Source organism: Canis lupus, chromosome 2 (assembly GCF_011100685.1).
Source record: "Canis lupus familiaris isolate Mischka breed German Shepherd chromosome 2, alternate assembly UU_Cfam_GSD_1.0, whole genome shotgun sequence".
Classification (NCBI taxonomy): Eukaryota; Metazoa; Chordata; class Mammalia; order Carnivora; family Canidae; genus Canis; species Canis lupus.
Genome location: NC_049223.1, coordinates 72728307 through 72750441, shown reverse-complemented (window position 1 = coordinate 72750441; position 22135 = coordinate 72728307). Strand labels below are relative to the sequence as shown.

The following is a 22135-nucleotide window of genomic DNA, read 5'->3' as shown; positions in this document are numbered from 1 at the left end:
CAAATCAGAGAGATAAGATTAATGCTGCTTCCTTCCCCACTATTTTCTATGCCCAGGCGTCCCAGCCCACGTGGAGCTACTGTTGACAGTGGTTTATTTAGCACTTTTTCTCTGAGGAGCTCAGGGCACAAAACTGACAGCCACCCTCAGAGTGTTTCTGTAAAGGAAGCCACCACACTGCCACCACAGATACCTCAAGGGTCCTGCAAGCCTAGTCCCAGGGGCTGCCTGTTTTCCTCAGGCTCCTAGGATCTCTCACCTGGACTAGAACATTCACTTGTGGATCTGTGGGGAACCTGGTTTTTAACAGAAGTGTGGCTGAAGAAGCCCTCCATAGGCTCTGCCCCCACCTATAGCATGGTTGGTGGGTTGTTGTTGGTTTTTTTCCTTCCTTTTTTTCTTCCCTCCTCTGTTCCTCAGAAGATTTCCAAGGATAGATACCAAATTGAGCCGGGGTTCCTCAGTTGAAGGCAGCAGAAAGGGCAAAGGGGAACTTGGCTTTACCTATACTATCTGAACTGTTTTTACCATGATGATATTCATATTTTACTTGTTTAATTAAAAACAAAAATATTGGGCACCTGGGTGGCTCAGTTGGTTGAGCATCTACCTTTGGCTCAGGTTTGATCCCAGGATCCTGGGACTCTGGCTCAGCAGAGTCTGCTCCTCCCTCTCCCTTTGCCTGCCACTCCTCCTGCTTGCACTGTGTCAAATAAATAAATAAAATCTTTAAGAAAAAAATATTCAGGGGAGCCTCAGTGGCTCAGTTGGTTAAGTATCAGACTCTTGCTTTCGGCTCAGGCCTGATCTCAGAGGTCATGAGATCCAACCCCACATCGGGCACCTTGCTCAGCAGAGTCTGCTTGAGTTTCTCTCTCTCCTCCTCCCTCTGCTCTCTCACCCTCCACATGCATGTGTTGCCTACACACACACACACACACACACACACACACACTTAAATAAATCTTTAAAATAATTGTTTAAAAAAATAAGGGATGCCTGGGTGGCTCTTGATTTCAGCTCAAGTTGTGATATCTCGGGGTTCTGGGATTGAGCCCTGAGTTCTGCCCACAGTAACAAGTCTGCTTGAGGATTCTCTCTCTCTTAGCTTCTGCCTCCCCCCTTGCACGTGTGAGCACCTGCATGTATTCTCTCTCTCTCTCTCTAAAAAATAAGAATAAGTAAAAACAAAAATGTTCAAAACATTTAATTTTTCAAAGCCATTTGAATAGGGCCAAGTTCTTATGGATGGATCTTGATTCCTATTCTATTTCAAAATATACTGACTTCTTTTTTCTGTAAGCAAGTAGTTCTTGTTACCGGAAGCTGGCAGATCAATAAGGACTGGGGGTGGAAGGAAGGAAGGAATCCTGAGGGAACTGACTGGTCCCTAAAAGAGAGCATTGAACTGTGGTTTCTGTTATAGATCAGGGCCTAACAAGTGGTTCTCAAGGTCTACACACAGTTGGCTTCTCTTCTCCTCTCGCTCCCTCTTTGAGTTTATTCTCCTTGGCTCAGTAGCCAGGTGTCCCTGATAAAGCTTAGCCCTCAACATGAGGGTGGAATCCTCCTTTCTTGGGATGAACCCAGGGCTTCTTAGAGCTCCAGGTACTTTAGTCCTTCGGAAGAAAAGACACTCTCTGGTATTACCTACAGGAGGGCCTTCTTGAGTTCTTGTCCATGCTGGGACTAATTCTAATTGCATGTTTAAATAAAGCATGCTATGGTATGCTAGGTCTGCTTCTTATAGGAAAGCTAGCATTTTCCGACTTCTGAACTAACTAACATTGGAGAACTGGACACAGGTACAAATGCATACTTATCTCCCTGCCTTGCCTTCAGGGCAAGTTTTGTTCCCATAGAACTCAGCAGAAATGTTCCCAGCTTAAAGTAACCAGCTGGTTTTACAAAAGGTCCAACCAAGTCAGATACTTGGGGAGAGGCTAAGAGGTGCCCTCTGACCTTCAATGTTACTGTCAGACTCCAGGGTCAGTGTCATCTCAAACTACTCTTTTCAGAGTGAGCTTGTTGTAGGAATAGGAATAGACTTAAATCAGGCCATTTTGGATCTCTTCAGATGTGTCTCTTTATTAATTAAAGAGAACTTATTTCTTAACCATTTGACCATTAGGTTTTTCCCAGACCTGAGCCCATACCCAAAACTCATCCTTTCTTCTGGGTGCAGTTAGTCCCCAGCCTGAAATTAACGTGTGGTGTTGAACCAGTAGTATTGCTAGAGAATGAAGTTGGGGCTGGGTGTGCATTTCCTGTGGTGAATATTTTTCATATTGAGCTCCTGGTTGCTAATCTCAGCTTGCTGACCTAGAGTGAACTCTGTACTGATTAATTCAAGGTAAGTGAACCCCTCCCCCCCCCAATAAACATCAAGTTCTCACTGAAAAAATAAGCTAGGAGGAAAACTGGATTTGTTCATTTGGTAAACATTCGTTCATCCCTGTTGTGGGCCAGTTGTTAGGAACATAGTCTCAGACCTTCTTGGCAGTTAAGGAATTGTCTTTCCTATACAGTATATCCCTTTCACACGTCCTACGCTTTATGTTTACTGTATGGTAACTTGGAGTAAGTGCATCCTGGTAAATGTAGGTTCTAATAATCTGTTACAGAGGGGATCTGTGAACATTGCTCAAACTTGTTTAACAGTCTCCTGCAGCGCATTAAAAAAAAAAAAAAAAAAAGTCTCCTGCAGCTAGCTCCTGGTGCCATCCTGGCAATGTTTTGTAAAGTTTCCCCACCAGAAAAGAACTGAAGCCTCACTGAAAGCAGCTTTCTTGACTGTAGAAGTTGGGGACAGGAAAGAAGACAAAAGTACCAGGTGATCTGCTTCTAGTAGAAAGACCGTGGGTCAGCTGTCTACAGCTTATGGGCTACTTACTTGTTTTTATAAATAAAGTTTTGTTGGAACAAAGTCACACTCATTTGTTTATGTATTACCTGTGACTGCTTTTGCACTCTGGTGACAGAGTAGTTGTGACAGAGACTAATGGCCCACAGAGTCCAAAATATTTCCTTTCTAGCTATGAATGGAGTTTGCCATCTGTAAGCTTTAGTATCATGATTACATAACGTGTGCAGTATATTTGCTCTTGTTTAAGGAAGATATTAATTGTATAGTACAGCTGTTGAAACAGAAGTCTTTCTGCCTAATATTACTAATCCATATCCTTGTGCATATGTTTCAGGATCTATCTGGTTCAATAGACGATCTCCCCATGGGGACAGAAGGAGCTCTGAGCCCTGGAGTGAGCACATCAGGGATTTCCAGCAGCCAAGGAGAGCAGAGTAATCCAGCTCAGTCTCCTTTCTCTCCTCATACTTCCCCTCACCTGCCTGGCATCCGAGGCCCCTCCCCATCCCCTGTTGGCTCTCCTGCCAGTGTTGCTCAGTCTCGCTCAGGACCACTCTCGCCTGCTGCAGTGCCAGGTACCCTCAAATACTGGGTCTTTGGGGAGAGGGAAAAGGGACTGGCCCCAGTGATATCAGGGAGCCCCAGCCTTCCACTGCCACAAAGAGCATCCCTGGTTCACAATATGCGAGGTTTCTCTTCAGCATTTGAAGAAGAAAGATGGGAGCACTTTGGTCGGGTCCCTTTTGTATATGTGGTATTGGGAGGTGTTTGGCCTTGCCAGGAGCCATTTCCAGCTCTGAAATGACCTCCTAGTTAGAATTGCCAGGCTTAGCCATGATTGGCTTCTTTCTGTATTTGGAGCAGGCAACCAGATGCCACCTCGGCCACCCAGTGGCCAGTCGGACAGCATCATGCATCCTTCCATGAATCAATCGAGCATTGCCCAAGATCGAGGTGAGATTCTGGGTTTTCAGGGAGGTGCAGGAGTCTGAGGGAGCCATTTGATTATCCTGTGCAATAGCTTTTGGAGAACTGTGTGACCAAGAAGCTTAGGACACTGCTACAATAAATTGTGAAGTTAGAGTGGGCTTGATCAACTTGGTATCTCCAGAATTGTGTTACCCCCAGTCTTGTTTTTCAGTGTTTGTGTTCTGATGGATTCCTCCCTACATTGTGTCTCATTTGGTCAGCAAATACTAAAGACTTGGCATCAAATCTTTACCCTTTAAATCATGTCTGATTTTGTTGTTATTGCTGTTTTTCTTTTCAGATCCCCATTTAGTAGAAACAATTGGCATGCCCTGGTTAATGGCTATGTCACTGTGGAGGGTGTCTAAAAGGGCACATAATTACATAGGAAATAAGATAGAGACGTGTTGTACAAGTAGTTGCTAAAGAAAATGTAGATGGTGAGGTCCTACAATAAGGGAGAACATTTGCTCTCATTGTACTGAGGTAATAATTATATGAACACTACCTACAAATAGGTTACATGCAGAGGAACCCCCAGATGCCCCAGTACAGTTCCCCCCAGCCCGGCTCGGCCTTATCTCCGCGTCAGCCTTCGGGTGGACAGATGCACACAGGCATGGGCTCCTACCAGCAGAACTCCATGGGGAGCTACGGTCCCCAGGGGAGTCAGTACGGCCCACAGGGTGAGTATGCTGCCCAGTTAGGAGTATATAGAGGTATATAGAGGTGGAAAGAGAAAATAGTTCATTGTCTCATATGCTGCGATCTGGATGGTAAGAGGACTGCCCTTTGCTTGCTTGCTTGCTTTATTTATTTATTTATTTTTATTTTTATTTTTAAGATTTTATTTATTTATTCATGAGAGGCACAGAGAGAGAGAGAGAGAGGGGCAGAGACACAGGTAGAGGGAGAAGCAGGCTCCATGCAGGGAGCCTGATGCGACTCGATCCAGGGTCTCCAGGATCAGGCCCTGGGCTGAAGGCGGCGCTAAACTGCTGAGCCACGCGGGCCGCCCATGCCCTTTGCTTTAAATCCACCAGAGCCAGGCCCTAAAATAGGGCAGGACTATCAGCATGGGAAAGTCCCTGAATATCCCTGAACCTCTCTTCCATCAGTAAAATGGGGAGAAGGTATTTAGCTCAAGACTGGGCACAGACACTTAATGGTAATTAAAGTATAAATTAATCCTAATAAAATGTATCTTTGCTCAAAATGAGCCCTGGATGGATCTAAAACAATGTTTTACACAGAGCGTGGGAGAGACGGTGGATTACATATGTAGAAAGGAAGGAGTTCTGGGAGTTGAGGGGCCTGGGTAGCAGCAAAGCCACTCTTGCCTGCAGCCAGCCTTGTCCTGTTCTGTGCTATCTTTAGGATGAGAGGACAACTGAGGCCTGCCTTTCTATGCTCCTGGCCTCTTCTTTCTTTTTCCTTTCATTAAAAACTGTTTTTAAATGGGGTGAAGGCTCTTATCAGGCCAAATACTGAGTGATTCCTATCATTTATTATCTTTGGAGTTTTAGAGCTGAGTGAGATTAAGGAGTTGCTGGTGAGTCACTAACCAAGTCTCTGCATTTTCTCTTTTACTTTCCTTCCCAGGAGGCTACCCCAGGCAGCCAAACTATAATGCCTTGCCCAATGCTAACTACCCTAGTGCAGGCATGGCCGGAAGCATGAACCCTATGGGTGCTGGAGGTCAGATGCATGGGCAGCCTGGCATCCCACCTTATGGCACACTCCCTCCAGGGAGAATGAGTCATGCCTCCATGGGCAACCGACCTTATGGCCCTAACATGGCCAATATGCCACCTCAGGTTGGGTCAGGGATGTGTCCCCCACCAGGGGGCATGAACCGGAAAACTCAAGAAACTGCTGTCGCCATGCATGTTGCTGCCAACTCTATCCAAAACAGGTAAGGCCTGGGAAGTGAAGAGGGTGTCAGCAGAAGGAAATAAATTTGTAAAGTGATTCGGGTTGTTGAGATGCTTCTGGATCTGAATCATGTCATCTTGGTAAATATGTATTTTCTTGAGAGCTCCTTAGAAAACTAGGTTTCCTTGTAATAAAAAAAAAAACGTAACAAAAGTGCTGATTCTTTTTTTTTTTTTAAGTGCTGATTCTTAAGCACCTTCAATTGTTATCAAATTTCACGACCAGGATGTTGTATGTAAAGAACTTTATAAAGTGTAGATTATTTTGATGAGTAAAAGAAGAGTTTCTCCATTTCTTCTCTCAGTCTAGTCTTTTGGTTTCCAAAAGGATTTTTAATGATACACATGACTTGGATCTCTAGTGTGAGAAATAGAGGATGACAGGGTTGTGGTTTGCCATTTCTCAACCATTCTGTGTGGCTCTTTGTATTTGAGTCTAGTAGTAAAGTACAGAGAGCTCATGTGATTTGATTTATTGACTTCGAATATTCATCCATTCTTCCTTGGACACTCAACTTCTATGGCCGTTCACTTCAGTAAATATGATTATATGGGTTTGTTTTGTTTTGTTTTGTTTTGTTTTTTTAAGATTTTATTTATTTATTCATAAGAGACAGAGAGGCAGAGACACAGGCAGAGGAAGAAGCAGGCTCCCTGCAAGGAGCCTGATGTGGGACTCGATCCTGGATCCCAGGATCACGCCCTGAGCCAAAGGCAGAGGCTCAACCGCTGAGCCACCCAGGCATACCTAATTATTCTATTGGTTTTTGAAGGCTCTGTCCATGTACCCCATTCCTACAGTTTTTTTTTTTTTTAAAGATTTTATTTATTTATTCATGATAGTCACACAGAGAGAGAGAGAGAGAGGCAGAGACACAGGCAGAGAGAGAGGCAGAGACACAGGCAGAGGGAGAAGCAGGCTCCATCCATGCAGGGAGCCCGACGTGGGATTCGATCCCGGGTCTCCAGGATCACGCCCTGGGCCAAAGGCAGGCGCCAAACCGCTGCACCACCCAGGGATCCCCCATTCTTACAGTTCTTAAAGTAACTCTTGTCTTTTTTTTTTTTTTTTTTTAATTTTTATTTATTTATGATAGTCATACACATAGAGAGAGATAGAGAGAGAGAGAGAGAGAGAGGCAGAGACACAGGCAGAGGGAGAAGCAGGCTCCATGCACCGGGAGCCCGATGTGGGATTCGATCCAGGGTCTCCAGGATCATGCCCTGAGCCAAAGGCAGGCGCTAAACCGCTGCGCCACCCAGGGATCCCAAGTAACTCTTGTCTTACTGGAATGTTGATGAACTAAGGTTTAATAGGGTGATCAGTGGTAAAGTGATGGGTTTGATAGCACTTCAGAATGATGGAAGCATGGAGTTTGCAGTAGGTCCATCAAGAACACACTTCTGGGTGCTCTATGCCTTGAGGGGTCCAATTTGGTTGGGTTTTGATATGACAGAGTGGTAAAGTTGAGTGTTTAATGTAGGCTTTTTGTCATAGAGAGGGCCCTTAGATGGAAATACATTTTTGAGGGATCACTGGGTGGCGCAGTGGTTTGGCGCCTGCCTTTGGCCCAGGGCACAATCCTGGAGACCCGGGATCGAATCCCACATCGGGCTCCCGGTGCATGGAGCCTGCTTCTCCCTCTGCCTGTGTCTCTGCCTCTCTCTCTTTCTCTCTCTGTGACTATCCTAAATAAATAAAAATTTTTTAAAAAAATACATTTTTGACATTGGAGGTGCCTTAGAGGCAGTACTTAAGGGACAGAGTAGGTGTCCCCTCTTCAAGAATTGTATCCTTTAAAATTGAGCTATGGTTTCCTGTTTGGAGCCTGAACCATCTTAGAACCTTTTATGGGAGGTAGTAGATAGGAATATCTAGGTCAGGTGTTACATGGTTGTGTTTTGGGAAACTCGTTAAGTTTTTCCTTGTAAGCCTCATTTGATGATCTTGGATCACAAACTGTTTAGCTCAGGTCCAAATATGAAAGCTCTGTGTCTCTAACTCTTGTCTCTCTCTCTCACTTTCCGTCTTTTTCCTCAGGCCACCAGGCTACCCCAATATGAATCAGGGGGGCATGATGGGAACTGGACCTCCCTACGGACAAGGGATTAATAGTATGGCTGGCATGATCAACCCTCAGGGACCCCCGTATCCTATGGGTGGGACTATGGCCAACAATTCAGCAGGTAAGTCCACATCCTTGCTTACCTCAAGAATTTCTTCCAGAATGATCTTCATGTCACAAACTTTTGGACTTGAGTTTTTTGGGGTTTTTTTTTGTTTTTTGTTTTTTTTTTTCCTCTTTTATAGGGATGGCAGCCAGCCCAGAGATGATGGGCCTTGGGGATGTCAAGTTAACTCCAGCCACCAAAATGAACAACAAGGCAGATGGGACACCCAAGACAGAATCCAAATCCAAGGTAATGGTTTATATCCTGACTCCTCTCAACTCTCTGTCCCATCCTTTCCAGGGATAGGAAGGAAAAAGAAAAAAGGGTGACTAGACGAGCCTTTTATAACACGGACTAGATCGTCTTGGAAAAGGCTGCTCTTGCCTCTTCTAGTCATGAAGGGTCCCAGGCTAATAACTCATTGAATTAGATTTCAGTTAGCCTAAGGGGTCCTGATATAAATAACACAATGTTCTCACAGCTGTCTGTGATAGAGGAAATGCGAGGCCTGCAGTGAGAATTCTCTGGATTGCCCTCTGTGAAACTGTGTACCCTGTCCTCATGCATTGATAGGTGGTATGTGCCATGGGCAACTAGTTGCTCTTCTCTTCCTGGACCTTCCTCAGAGCAGCAGGAATGGTTGGTGCCCTGTGTTCTATAAAGAGGAAGATGAGGCAGGTGGGGTTTGGGTCCTTGCTTGGCCTCCCTGTGGGATGGTCCTGAGTGTGCTGTTGGGTTGTGTGGCAGTCTGGGGACCTATTCAGTGTTTGAATCATTTGAGACATTTCTGCCCTTTGTCATACCACATTTTCCCTATCTTATAAAGTAGGAGAAATAAACATATACAGCTGCCCCTCCTGTGGACCTTCACCTCTGACTCTCAGACCCTTTTAGCCATCCTCCTGTCTTGGACAGGATAATTAACATCCAAAGCCTTTCAGGCAGGTAGGAGACCCTTCCTTTCTTGAGAGGAGGAAGTTTCTTTTCGTTTTAGTCCATCCCATTTTCTCAAAATCATATTTTGAGTTTCTTGAGTTCTCTGAAACAGTCTATAAAAGCATGCCAAGGCTCCTCAGTAATAGCATGGGAGTAGTATAGTGACATTGTTGTCAGGTGGATAAGGGTTTGACACTTAGCTCTGGTACTTAAAAACTATGACATTTTAGGAATGGCCTCCTTGTGCCTGCTTCCTTATCTTTTAAGAGGAAGATAACAATACCTAACATATAAAGGCATCTAGCACAGCACCCAATGCATAATGTACAGGCAGTGTTAGCTTCCTTCCTTTACAGGAAGAATTTCTAGCTCCCTTCTAGTCTTTTGACCTTGCAAAGGCAAGGTATGTGTTAGTGATTACCCCAGAATAAGCTTTACCATTGCCCTAATCAAGGGACTTCTGAGACCCTTAGCATAGGCTTTGAATCTGACCGGTTCCTATGAATCTTGACCTGCCCCTTCCAGAAATCCAGTTCTTCTACTACAACCAATGAGAAGATCACCAAGTTGTATGAGCTGGGTGGTGAGCCTGAGAGGAAGATGTGGGTGGACCGTTATCTGGCCTTCACGGAGGAGAAGGCCATGGGCATGACAAATCTGCCTGCTGTGGGTAGGAAACCTCTGGACCTCTATCGCCTCTATGTGTCTGTGAAGGAGATTGGTGGATTGACTCAGGTGAGTGCCTAGCACTTGGCTTCCTCTGTGGTTTCAACAAGCCTCTCTCTAGGTACTCAGTGGCTTCACCTGGTGCCAAGCATCCCACAGGGACATCACCGTCTCCTGCTCTCTGAGGCACATACTGTGACAGACTGGAAGCACAGGGCTTCCAGAAGATAAGACAAAGACAAGAGGCCGAGACCTCCCTGGGTAGTATGAAGTGTTAGCTTTGAGCTTACCGAATGCCTAGGGTCTCACTGGGGTACAAAGATAGGGGAAAATGTGGGCATTCTGATTCCACAGAAGGCAGTTGGCATAGTAAGCAAGGGCATGGTTTGGAGAGATGGGTCTGGTTTTGAATTCTTTCTTCAGTTACTTAACACTATATGTGACCTTAATCAAGGTGTATGACCACTCTTAGCCCTAACTCCTCTTATTTGTAAAGTAGGGTTAGTGTGTGTGTCCTGCTAGACTGTCAAAAGCTAAAAATAATAATGCAAAGCTTGCAACGAGATTTCTGCCATGTAAATTGGTCTGCAAGATGGTACAGATGTAGCCAGAGTAGTTGCTGACCCTTTCATTCCAATCCCAGTGAAGATGGGATTTCAGGAGCTATTTAATAGAAAGAGTTTAGGAAGGATGAAGTAGGCGGGGAAGTTGTGTTTAGTTACTCCATATGGCATACTTAAGTGAATGAATGCTTTAATCTTTGTTAAAAACCTCTGAACTGAACATGACCCTGAGCCTTGCCCCTGCTCTGATACCTTATAGCTTTGCTTCACACTCAGCCCAGGAGGCAAACAGTTGAGGCAATGCTGTGCTTTGCAAACTTTCTTCCTATGCGTGTTCTATAGTCATCAGATCAGAAGCCTGCTATTGGATCTGAGTTTGTGGCTGAGCTCGGGGGGAGGCGTGGCAGGGAGAGACATATTCCAAACCTTCTAAATCAGAAGAGGAAAACAGCTGTCACCAGCAGAAAAGAAAGTGATTGGAATGAAGCCAACCAACAGTCAGTTATGAATTCCTTCTCCCTTCAGGCTTTATTCCCCTCCCCCACAAAGGAAAACAAAACAAAACAAGACACGTGCACATCGCCACATAACTGGCGTGGGAAGCAGAGCCACAGCAGGCTTCTGAGGTGACCCTGGGCTTACTCCTGCCATTCTCCCCAGTATTAAAATCTCCTAATCGGGCTTCTCCTGCTTGTAGGGAAAGGGAGGGGTTGCCAGGTTAGGTTCGGCATACTTTTGATTGGATGGGCTTCTGGATTCACTGAACCTAGGATGGGATGCAGAGGGAATCCTGAAGCCTGAGCTGTCTTCCAGTTTGCGAAACGATGCCATCCTTTTAGGTGCTATGATGTAATTGAATGCTCAAGACTGAGTTTAGAGGAGAAAGAGTGTCATTATAAATTAGTTTGTGAAGCTTCCAAGAAGGCAGATGATGAGTCCTGAGCTTCTGTGAAGGATTAGTAGGGTATAGGTAGAGGAAGGGGTCATTCCAATTGACTGGCCTATGTGGCATGGAGATGGGACAGAGTCTAGAATACACCTGACCAGCGCCATCTCCAACCTTCAGGCTTCAGCGCCGATATTAGCCTGCTCTGGGAAGTGTTCTTTGGTCACCACCCTGCCTTCTAGGTTGTCCCTCTCTTTGCTTCCTTATCACTCTTCTCTCTGGTATCACAGGTACCAGGTCAGTAGATACCACAACATACTGAGCTTCCTTTGTGGGTTTAGACTGGAAAGCTGGTGTTCCCAGCCTTTGAGGTGGATGAATAAGCATAAAAATACATGGAAAAGGAGGACCTGCCTGGCTAGAACAGAAAGATCATCTAATTGTAGGGTTTGGGAATGGTCTTGGTCAGTGCATCCTGAAGCTTAGGAATAGAGATTAGTGTAGGCTACTGGGAGGGCACAGAGAAGTTAGAGGGCCTGAAGCATCTCCTGGACAATCAGGACAGTGTCTCGTATAGGAAGGGGGCTTGTAGTTAGTTACATGTCACTGAGAAATAGAGCAGCTGTGGCACAGAATGTAAAATTGGCAAAGAGCCCCACACCAAGAAACAACCCAGATGTGGAAACCTCCAGTTTGACAAAGTAAGTCAAGCAGAGTGGTAGCTGATATTGCCACATCTCTGGAAAAGGTTGATTTTTATTGTTGCCTTTGAAGGGGTTTGCATCTGATGTTGATTTGCACAGCATTTTTCAGAACTATACTTGTAAAGCATCATACCTTCTGAATTCTGTTTTCTCCCACTAATAGTGATCTAAAATTTGTGCTCTTTCAAATAAGCACTGTCTGCTAGCTTGCTAGTTGCGGTGGTCTATGGATAGAACCTGCTGAGGGTAGAGGGGAGCTAGCCTTGGATTTAACGTTTGTTGTGGACTATGCCTCAAGGGGGGTTAACTTTAGTGGTTAATTGAGAACTGCGATTCTATAAAACATGAGTACCTGGTATCCTGGTGGGGGTTTGGGGCTTATTGGCAGGAAGACCAGGTGGAAGATGTACCTCGACTCTTCTGGTTGGTTGTACAGGTCAACAAGAACAAAAAATGGCGGGAACTTGCGACCAACCTCAATGTGGGCACCTCGAGCAGTGCTGCCAGCTCCTTGAAAAAGCAGTACATCCAGTGTCTCTATGCCTTTGAGTGCAAGATTGAACGGGGAGAAGACCCTCCCCCAGACATCTTTGCAGCTTCTGATTCCAAGAAGTCCCAGCCCAAGATCCAGCCTCCCTCTCCTGGTAAGGATCGGGTGAGCCGCCCCACTAAGGCTCACCCTTCGCAAGTAGCATTCAAGGGTCCGGGTTCTTATTCAACAGTGCCTGACTCCAAGGACGTGTGCTTTGCCCAGCACTACCTCAGGGCTTACTATGTTGGCACACTAGGAGCGGGCAGTGGCGACTCCCTTGAGAGGTAGTCTGCAGCAGCCCTTAAGTTTTAATTTTCATTGTGCACCTGGCAACTTGCCAAATGTTTGTAAACTAGTGAGTGGGAGGGACATCAGAGGAGTGGGGAAATCTGACAAATCGCAATGAGGCAGGGCCATCTGGGAGCTTTGGCCCACGGATGTCAGCGCCTTAGAATGCAGCTCAGACTGGAGCCCTAAATTCCCCAGGGAGCTGAGATGCTAATGAATGGGAAGGAGGGAGAGGGGGATATGAATGGAACTCGATGGGAGTGCCTCTGCCCACCCTCCTTTCTGAGAGGAGGCTGGGGCCAGGGCAAGCATGGGGAGGGAGGAAGGCCAGGGCTCCTAGAAGGTGGGTGTAAACACATGTGCCCTGCTATTGACCTCTGAGGATGTAATGAGTGCCTGAGATGACTCATCAGCTGGGGAGGCCTAAGCAGTGGGATATCTGCTGCTGGGAATGGTAACTAATGGAAACATTAATTACTGGTAGTTCTGCTCTCATCAGCTTGGAGGCATATTGGAACCTGAGTGGTGATACAGTGCTAGATACTTGTGAGTAGGAGCTCCTAGGTTCCTCAAGTACACTGCAGGTTTGGGACAAGATGGAGCCTTCCTACTTAGGATTCCAGGGGCTCTTACTGGGAACTTGTGTGCCAGCATTATAGGGTTTAGTAGGTTAGACAGGGGTCCTTGGGGAAATAAAGAAAAAAGTAGTCAGGGAAACTGGCAGGAACTCAACAAAATCACTAGCATGGTGATGCCATCACCACACTACTCCTATTCTCCCAAATGTGAAACAGTAGCAAGGAGCAATAGAAATCTCAGATTCCCCAGAGCACCTGGGTGGCTTAGTCAGTTAAGCATCTGTTCGACTTTTGGTCTCAGTTGAGGTCTTGATCTCAGGGTCATGAGTTCAAGCCCCATGTCAGAAGAAGAACCACCCTCAGATTCTCTTCTTATTACCTGGCCTTACACATCCCTTGCTGAGAAGGGTGATTTAGGCTTTCAAGAACCCCAGCTTTAGCCTTACAACAATCCTTTCCAGAGATGGCAGGGCATTTGTGTATTTCTGTGAGAGTTAAACATTTGCCAGCTCACCCCATATCTCTGTCCACAGCGGGATCTGGGTCTATGCAGGGGCCACAGACACCTCAGTCAACCAGCAGTTCCATGGCAGAAGGAGGAGACCTGAAGCCACCAACTCCAGCATCCACACCACACAGTCAGATCCCCCCCTTGCCAGGCATGAGGTAAGGCCAGGAACAGAGGCAGGTGACTTGGAGGATCTGGGCAGAAGTGCATGAGTTCTTGTGCAGCCCAGGGTGGTCCCTGCTCTGCCTGCTCAGCCAGTGACTCTCATGTGCCCTGCCTACAGGAGGAATTCCTTTATTTGGGGTTTAATTGGCTTTCTTCACTCTGGAGCAGGAGCAATTCGGTTGGGATCCAGGATGCCTTTCCTGATGGAAGTGACCCCACATTCCAGAAGCGGAATTCCATGACTCCAAACCCTGGGTACCAGCCCAGTATGAATACCTCTGACATGATGGGGCGCATGTCCTACGAGCCAAATAAGGATCCTTATGGCAGCATGAGGAAAGGTAACCAGTTGCTGTTAGCCTTGTGCCCTTGAGGACAGGGCCAGGGAAATGGGGAGGATATGTTGAGAGTGATTCAGGGTTCCTGTAAAGCCATTCTCTGAGATAAGGCCTTTCCAGTCCTAACCACCACTCTTAATCCCTACCTCTTGTCTCCCTCTCACTGGCTTCACCTTGCACACCTAAACCAGTACGTGCTCTTTGCTGGTGGTAGTCTCTTTAGATCTCTTTTGAACCTGTTGGGGAAACAGTAGGATCAAACCCGAGCCCTGAAGAGGGCCTGGTGTTCGGGGCAGGCAAGGTGTAGTTTGCTAGGCCTCCTGGCTTACCAGTTTGCTCACTGCCTTCCTTTCTGCGTTCAGCTCCAGGGAGCGATCCCTTCATGTCCTCAGGGCAGGGCCCCAATGGCGGAATGGGAGACCCCTACAGCCGTGCTGCTGGCCCTGGGCTGGGAAATGTGGCAATGGGACCGCGACAGCACTATCCCTATGGAGGTCCTTATGACAGAGTGAGGTGAGCATGGCCCCTGCACGTGTCCCACCCCAGCACCCCACAGCAAGAGTGAACTCAATCCACTTCTCCATTTGTGTTTAGGACGGAGCCTGGAATAGGACCCGAGGGAAACATGGGCACTGGAGCTCCACAGCCGAATCTCATGCCTTCCAACCCAGACTCGGGGATGTATTCTCCCAGCCGCTACCCCCCGCAACAGCAGCAGCAGCAACAACGGTAAGTGAAGCCTGGTTTTAGTGTCATTGTGGCTCAGGCTTTGCCATTTCCCACCCTGATCCTCTGATTCTCTCCCTCCTGCAGACATGATTCCTATGGCAATCAGTTCTCCACTCAAGGCACCCCTTCCGGCAGCCCCTTCCCCAGCCAGCAGACCACAATGTATCAGCAGCAGCAGCAGGTGAGGAGGGAGTGGGTAGCAGGGTACACTGACACACAGATTCCCCTTGAGAGCCCATTAGAAGATTAAGTTGAAAAGTTTAAGAAGCCTCCTTTAGATACTTTGGTGTTCTCCCACCCACATAGTCAGTTCTGCTGAAGAGCCAAGCCCTCCATTTTATCCGTGTTTAGATTCCAGTCCAGTCTCTCTAGTTCTCTAAAAGGACTAGAAACAGACTTTATCTTTTGATTTTTGAACTTTTCTACAGTTTTCTACCTAGAGCAAGGGAGAACCAGAGGGGAATAGGTAATGATTCTTGCTTTCAGAAACAACTTCAAAAGATTGTAAAGGTGATTCCTTTCTTCCCTTGGAGTCTGTGTCCTCTTGTGGAGGCACAGAAGTAAGCCTGGCAAGTGTCCGGTGTAGCCATCTTGGCATCTGTGATGGGTCTTGTGTCCCTGCGTGCAGAGTATTAACTTGCCCTCTGCTTGTCCCTGTCTTAGAATTACAAACGGCCAATGGATGGCACATACGGCCCTCCCGCCAAGCGGCACGAAGGGGAGATGTACAGCGTGCCATACAGCACAGGGCAGGGGCAGCCGCAACAGCAGCAGTTGCCCCCAGCCCAGCCCCAGCCTGCCAGCCAGCAGCAAGCTGCCCAGCCTTCCCCTCAGCAAGATGTATACAACCAGTATGGCAACGCTTATCCTGCCACTGCCGCTGCTGCTACTGAGCGCCGACCAGCAGGCGGCCCCCAGAACCAGTTTCCATTCCAGTTTGGCCGAGACCGTGTCTCTGCACCCCCTGGCTCCAATGCCCAGCAGAACATGCCACCGCAAATGATGGGCGGCCCCATACAAGCATCGGCTGAGGTTGCTCAGCAAGGCACCATGTGGCAGGGGCGTAATGACATGACCTACAATTACACCAACAGGCAGAGCACTGGCTCTGCCCCCCAGGGCCCTGCCTATCATGGTGTGAACCGAACAGATGAAATGCTGCATACGGATCAGAGGGCCAACCATGAAGGCCCATGGCCTTCCCATGGTACACGTCAGCCCCCATATGGTCCCTCTGCCCCCGTGCCCCCCATGACAAGGCCCCCTCCATCCAACTACCAGCCCCCGCCAAGCATGCAGAATCACATTCCTCAGGTATCCAGCCCCGCTCCCCTGCCCCGGCCAATGGAGAACCGCACCTCTCCTAGCAAGTCTCCATTCCTACACTCTGGGATGAAGATGCAAAAGGCAGGCCCCCCAGTACCTGCCTCGCACATAGCACCTGCCCCCGTGCAGCCACCCATGATTCGGCGGGACATCACCTTCCCACCTGGCTCTGTGGAAGCAACACAGCCTGTGTTGAAGCAAAGGAGGCGGCTCACAATGAAAGACATCGGTAAGGAGACCTCCCTGATCAGGTTGCTTCATCTGCCCCTTAAAGTCTTGTCCATTTTTCTGTCTCCATCCTGATATTCTGGATGGGATAAAATCCGGTCCAGTGTTGTCTAAAATAGAGCCAAAGAACTTTGGATAAGGAAAACAACTGATTTCAGGCTTTACCAAAAGCAAGCACCATGCAGTGATGTCCTAAGGGAGCCTAGAAGCAGATGCGTGTCCTCTCCTAGATAGGAACTGCCTCCCACCGTGTGTTATCTTCAGAGTAGCCTGACTGATGGGCCACTGGGGGAGCATCCGGCCAACTTGGGCTTGGTAGATGGGCGACATGGAGGTTTATTTCAGGAACCCCGGAGGCATGGCGGGTAATGATGTCCCTCAAGTCTGGGCTGCTGGCAGAGAGCACATGGGCATTAGACACCATTAACATCCTGCTGTATGATGACAACAGCATCATGACCTTCAACCTCAGTCAGGTGAGTATAGGTGCCTGGGAAAGATTGGAAGAATGGGAGGGCCTGGGATCTTCTCGAAGTAGACAGTGCTAAGTGACACAGGGAATTAAGCCATCCCTAGCTAACATGGTCTCCCCTCTCTCTCACTCCCTGGTATCTTCCATGCCAGTGCTTTGATTCTATGCCAGTACTTTGCCACTGGCCATGGGCCCAGAACACTGAGAACAATAATAATTTGTGTAAGGTATCAGGATTGACTTCAAAGGGAATTTGGGAGAAACTTTTTTGGTATTGGTAAGAAATGGAGATTCTGTTGATGTGAGTGAGGAGACCAATTTTCAAGACTACCAAGAAAAACCTGCTGTCTTTATTAGTGAGCATGGCAGTTTCTTTTTCCCCGCCTCACTTTATCCACTGTGAATATAGGAGATCTTTACTGATCCCCTTTTCCTAAGGTGTAGAAGGAGAAATGGAGAAAAGTCTGCTCGTGGGTGGTGGTGGTGGTGGTGGTGGTATTTTAATTATGTTCTTGCAGAGGTGAGTCTCCAGAAGATTCTCTTTCCACAGGACATGCACCTTGAGTCTTCCCAACAGCTGGGAAGAGTTTCTGCTCCCCCATCCCACTCTTTCTTTTGATCCTTAGTATCTTTCAACCCATCTATCAAGGAGCTGGCTGGCTAGAGGGCATTGTTATTAATAGTTAACCATTTCTGGTGCCGTCACTGTGTGCCAGGTCCTTTATATTTTCTTTCATGTCACCCTTGCAGCAGCTTTCAGAGGCACCTGTGGCCTCCTAGAGATGAGTAAATAGGCTGAGTCTTATCTTTGCCCAGATTCACACAACTGTCAGCAGTCTTTCTGATTCCAAAGCCTGACTTCATGTCCATTACATAAATTCGCCACACATACACCACCACCACCACCACCACTCCCCCACGAGAAGGAAAGGGAATAGATATTGATTGAGCAATTTCTTTATGCCAGGCTTTTGGTATATTTCATTTAGACCTCAGAACAACTGTGTCAATTAAAGGAATTTCCATCATGTTTAATGGATAGATAGAAGCAGCACAGGTTAGAGAGTTTAAATCACATGGCTAGTTCCTAGAAAAGCCAGAATGCAAACCTAGATCTTTCTTATTCTGAAGCCCTTATTTTTTCCATTCTGTTATACTCTTCAGCCAAAAACTAATCTGACTGGAGATTAACACTTTCTTCTAGAGGTAAATGGCCTTTACAGATCCAAGTTGAAATTTAGGTCTACTAGCACCAGCTTTGACTAATGTTTGGAGGACTGAAGCCTCATCCCACTCATTATATTATATGATTGATTCATGGAGGTCCAGGCTCCTGCAATGTTGGGGAGCTTGGAGAAGAGAGCAGGTGAACATCTGTCCACACTTCCTCTCTCAGCTCATGTTGAAGGGGTCATTCCACCATGCTTAGCGTTGGGCTGTGCTTGGCAGTGGAATGTAGAGTGTCCTGAGGGACAGTAGCAATGATGAGCAGGAAGGGACCTGGGCCTGGTGAAGAAAAGCAGGGATTGGTGGGGAACGAGGAGTCCAAGAGATGGTGAGGTACAGAGCTGTTGGTCAATGTGTCCTACCTCTGGCAGGATGGACACACTTCTCTTATGGGAAGGTAGGCTAAGGAGAAGGAAGAAGTGTGTGTTGGGCATAGGAGAGATTGAGTGACTTGCTTTGTGGTGAGCCTTTGGGAAAGGAGCAACTCTGTCTCTTCCAGGAAATATAGGTGTCTGGCCTACAAAGGGAGTGGGGAGATTAGGTAGCAGACCGTGGGAGGCCTCTAAGGTCAAGGATTCTCTCTTTTAGCTCCCTTTCTCCATTTATTTCCTGTTTTTCTCTTTTAGCTCCCAGGTTTGTTAGAGCTCCTTGTGGAATATTTCCGACGTTGCCTGATCGAGATCTTTGGCATTTTAAAGGAGTATGAGGTGGGTGACCCAGGACAGAGAACACTACTGGACCCTGGGAGATTCAGCAAGGCGTGTAGTCCAGCCCCCATGGAGGGGGAGGAGGAAGAAGACCTTTTAGGTCCTAAACTAGAGGAGGAAGAAGAGGAAGAAGTAGTGGAAAATGACGAGGAGATGGCCTTTTCGGGCAAGGACAAGGCAGCCACAGAGAGTAGTGAGGAGAAACTTATTAGTAAGTTCGACAAGCTTCCAGTAAAGATCGTGCAGAAGAATGACCCGTTTGTGGTGGACTGCTCAGATAAGCTTGGGCGCGTGCAGGAGTTTGACAGTGGCCTGCTGCACTGGCGGATTGGTGGGGGGGACACCACTGAGCATATCCAGACCCACTTTGAGAGCAAGACAGAGCTGCTGCCGAACCGGCCTCATGTGCCCTGCCCTCCAGTCACCCGGAAACATGTCACAGCACCAGAGGGTACGCCAGGGACGACAGAACAGGAGGGCCCCCCACCTGATGGCCCTCCAGAGAAACGGATCACAGCCACAATGGATGACATGTTGTCCACTCGGTCTAGCACGTTGACCGAAGAGGGAGCTAAGAGTACAGAGGCCACCAAGGAGAGCAGCAAGTTTCCATTCGGCATCAGCCCGGCACAGAGCCACCGGAACATCAAGATCCTAGAGGACGAACCCCACAGTAAAGATGAGACCCCACTGTGTACCCTTCTGGACTGGCAGGATTCCCTCGCCAAACGCTGCGTCTGTGTCTCCAATACCATCCGAAGTCTATCGTTTGTGCCAGGCAACGACTTTGAGATGTCCAAACACCCGGGTCTGCTGCTGATCCTGGGCAAGCTGATCCTCCTGCATCACAAGCACCCAGAGCGGAAGCAGGCACCACTGACTTATGAGAAGGAGGAGGAGCAGGACCAAGGGGTGAGCTGCAACAAAGTGGAGTGGTGGTGGGACTGCTTGGAGATGCTCCGGGAAAACACCTTGGTCACGCTCGCCAACATCTCGGGGCAGTTGGACCTCTCTCCGTACCCTGAGAGCATTTGCCTGCCTGTCCTGGACGGACTCCTACACTGGGCAGTCTGCCCTTCCGCTGAAGCCCAGGACCCCTTCTCCACCCTGGGCCCCAATGCCGTCCTCTCCCCCCAGAGACTGGTCTTGGAAACCCTCAGCAAACTCAGCATCCAGGACAACAATGTGGACCTGATCCTGGCCACGCCCCCCTTCAGCCGCTTGGAGAAGTTGTATAGCACCATGGTGCGCTTCCTCAGTGACCGAAAGAACCCGGTGTGCCGGGAGATGGCTGTGGTACTGCTGGCCAACCTGGCACAGGGCGACAGCCTGGCAGCTCGTGCCATCGCAGTGCAGAAGGGCAGCATCGGCAACCTCCTGGGCTTCCTGGAGGACAGCCTTGCTGCCACACAGTTCCAGCAGAGCCAGGCCAGCCTGCTCCACATGCAGAACCCGCCCTTCGAGCCAACGAGTGTGGACATGATGCGGCGGGCTGCCCGCGCACTGCTGGCCTTGGCCAAGGTGGACGAGAACCACTCGGAGTTCACGCTGTACGAGTCACGGCTGTTGGACATCTCGGTATCACCGTTGATGAACTCGTTGGTTTCACAAGTCATTTGTGATGTACTGTTTTTGATTGGCCAGTCATGACAGCCGTGGGACACCTCCCTCCCTGTGTGTGTGTGCGTGTGTGGAGAACTTAGAAACTGACTGTTGCCCTTTATTTATGCAAAACCACCTCAGAATCCAGTTTACCCTGTGCTGTCCAGCTTCTCCCTTGGGTAAAAAGTCTCTCCTGTTTCTCTCCTCCTCCTCCCACCCCCACCCCCACCTCACCTCACACCTTTCTGTTCCTTGTCCTCACCTTACTCCCCTCAGGACCCCCACCCTATTTGAAAAGACAAAGCTCTGCCTACATAGAAGACTTTTTTATTTTAACCAAAGTTACTGTCGTTTACAGTGAGTTTGGGGAAAAAAAATAAAATAAAAATGGCTTTCCCGGCCCTTGCATCAACGGGATGCCACATTTCATAACTGTTTTTAATGGTAAAAAAAAAAAAAAAGGAAAAAAATACAAAAAAAAACCTCTGAAGGACAAAAAAGGTGACTGCTGAACTGTGTGTGGTTTATTGTTGTACATTCACAATCTTGCAGGAGCCGAGAAGTTCGCAGTTGTGGACAGACCCTGTTCACTGGAGAGGCCTGTGCAGTAGAGTGTAGACCCTTTCATGTACTGTACTGTACACCTGATACTGTAAACATACTGTAATAATAATGTCTCACATGGAAACAAGAGAAAACGCTGGGTCAGCAGCAAGATGTAGTTTTTAAAAATGTTTTTAGTTAAATGTTGAGGAGAAAAAAAAAAGGCTTTTCCCCCAAAGTATCATGTGTGAACCTACAACACCCTGACCTCTTTCTCTCCTCCTTGATTGTATGAATAACCCTGAGATCACCTCTTAGAACTGGTTTTAACCTTTAGCTGCAGCGGCTGCGCTGCCACGTGTGTATATATATGACGTTGTACATTGCACATACCCTTGGATCCCCACAGTTTGGTCCCCCTCCCAGCTGCCCCTTTATAGTATGACGAGTTAACAAGTTGGTGACCTGCACAAAGCGAGACACAGCTATTTAATCTCTTGCCAGACATCGCCCCTCTTGGTGCGATGCTGTACAGGTCTCTGTAAAAAGTCCTTGCTGTCTCAGCAGCCAATCAACTTATAGTTTATTTTTTTCTGGGTTTTTGTTTTGTTTTGTTTTCTTTCTAATCGAGGTGTGAAAAAGTTCTAGGTTCAGTTGAAGTTCCTGATGAAGAAACACAATTGAGATTTTTTCAGTGATAAAATCTGCATATTTGTATTTCAAACAATGTAGCTAAAACTTGATGTAAATTCCTCCTTTTTTCCTTTTTTGGCTTAATGAATATCATTTATTCAGTATGAAATCTTTATACTATATGTTCCACGTGTTAAGAATAAATGTACATTAAATCTTGGTAAGACGTTTGTGAGGCTTTTTACTGTTTTCAGACTATTCAAAAGCTTGACTTTTTGAGGGGGTCAGGGGTTGCTGGTCCTCTTCTTGGTTGAAAATGTCCCTCAGGGTGCTTTTTCCCCTGAATGGTGGCATCCTGGACCGTTTCTTTCTGCACCATATTCCACTTTACCTTCCACAGTGTAATAAGTAAACTTAAAGCATCTGTGATGATTTCGCCTGTAAGGGGAAGTTCTAGGCGTAAAAGGCACATTAGCCTCTTGAAATAATAATGGATATAAATAGCCAAAGAAATTGACAATACTCTAGGGAAAAAGAGCTTTTGGAAATAGTTAGCTAAGAGG

The 22135-nt window shown here is 47.4% G+C and overlaps 1 protein-coding gene across 5 annotated transcripts in view; it reads left to right on the top strand.

The window, feature by feature from the left end:
- ARID1A (AT-rich interaction domain 1A) overlaps window positions 1–21796 on the top strand; it is a 69520-nt gene extending 47724 nt beyond the window's left edge. For 2 of the 5 annotated variants that reach the window (XM_038531443.1, XM_038531448.1), the window contains exons 5-20: window positions 3201–3441; window positions 3728–3820; window positions 4354–4521; window positions 5438–5750; window positions 7811–7956; window positions 8081–8190; window positions 9403–9612; window positions 12133–12340; window positions 13628–13760; window positions 13933–14108; window positions 14468–14618; window positions 14700–14834; window positions 14919–15015; window positions 15498–16389; window positions 16734–16864; window positions 18714–21796. In XM_038531443.1, the coding sequence (XP_038387371.1) occupies window positions 3201–3441; window positions 3728–3820; window positions 4354–4521; window positions 5438–5750; window positions 7811–7956; window positions 8081–8190; window positions 9403–9612; window positions 12133–12340; window positions 13628–13760; window positions 13933–14108; window positions 14468–14618; window positions 14700–14834; window positions 14919–15015; window positions 15498–16389; window positions 16734–16864; window positions 18714–20444 (4935 nt within the window). In that variant the 3' untranslated portion in view covers window positions 20445–21796. The remainder of the gene's footprint in view (window positions 1–3200; window positions 3442–3727; window positions 3821–4353; window positions 4522–5437; window positions 5751–7810; window positions 7957–8080; window positions 8191–9402; window positions 9613–12132; window positions 12341–13627; window positions 13761–13932; window positions 14109–14467; window positions 14619–14699; window positions 14835–14918; window positions 15016–15497; window positions 16390–16733; window positions 16865–18713) is intronic. The other 3 variants (XM_038531446.1, XM_038531447.1, XM_038531445.1) reach the window with 3 other exon arrangements.
- Window positions 21797–22135: the final 339 nt, after the last annotated feature.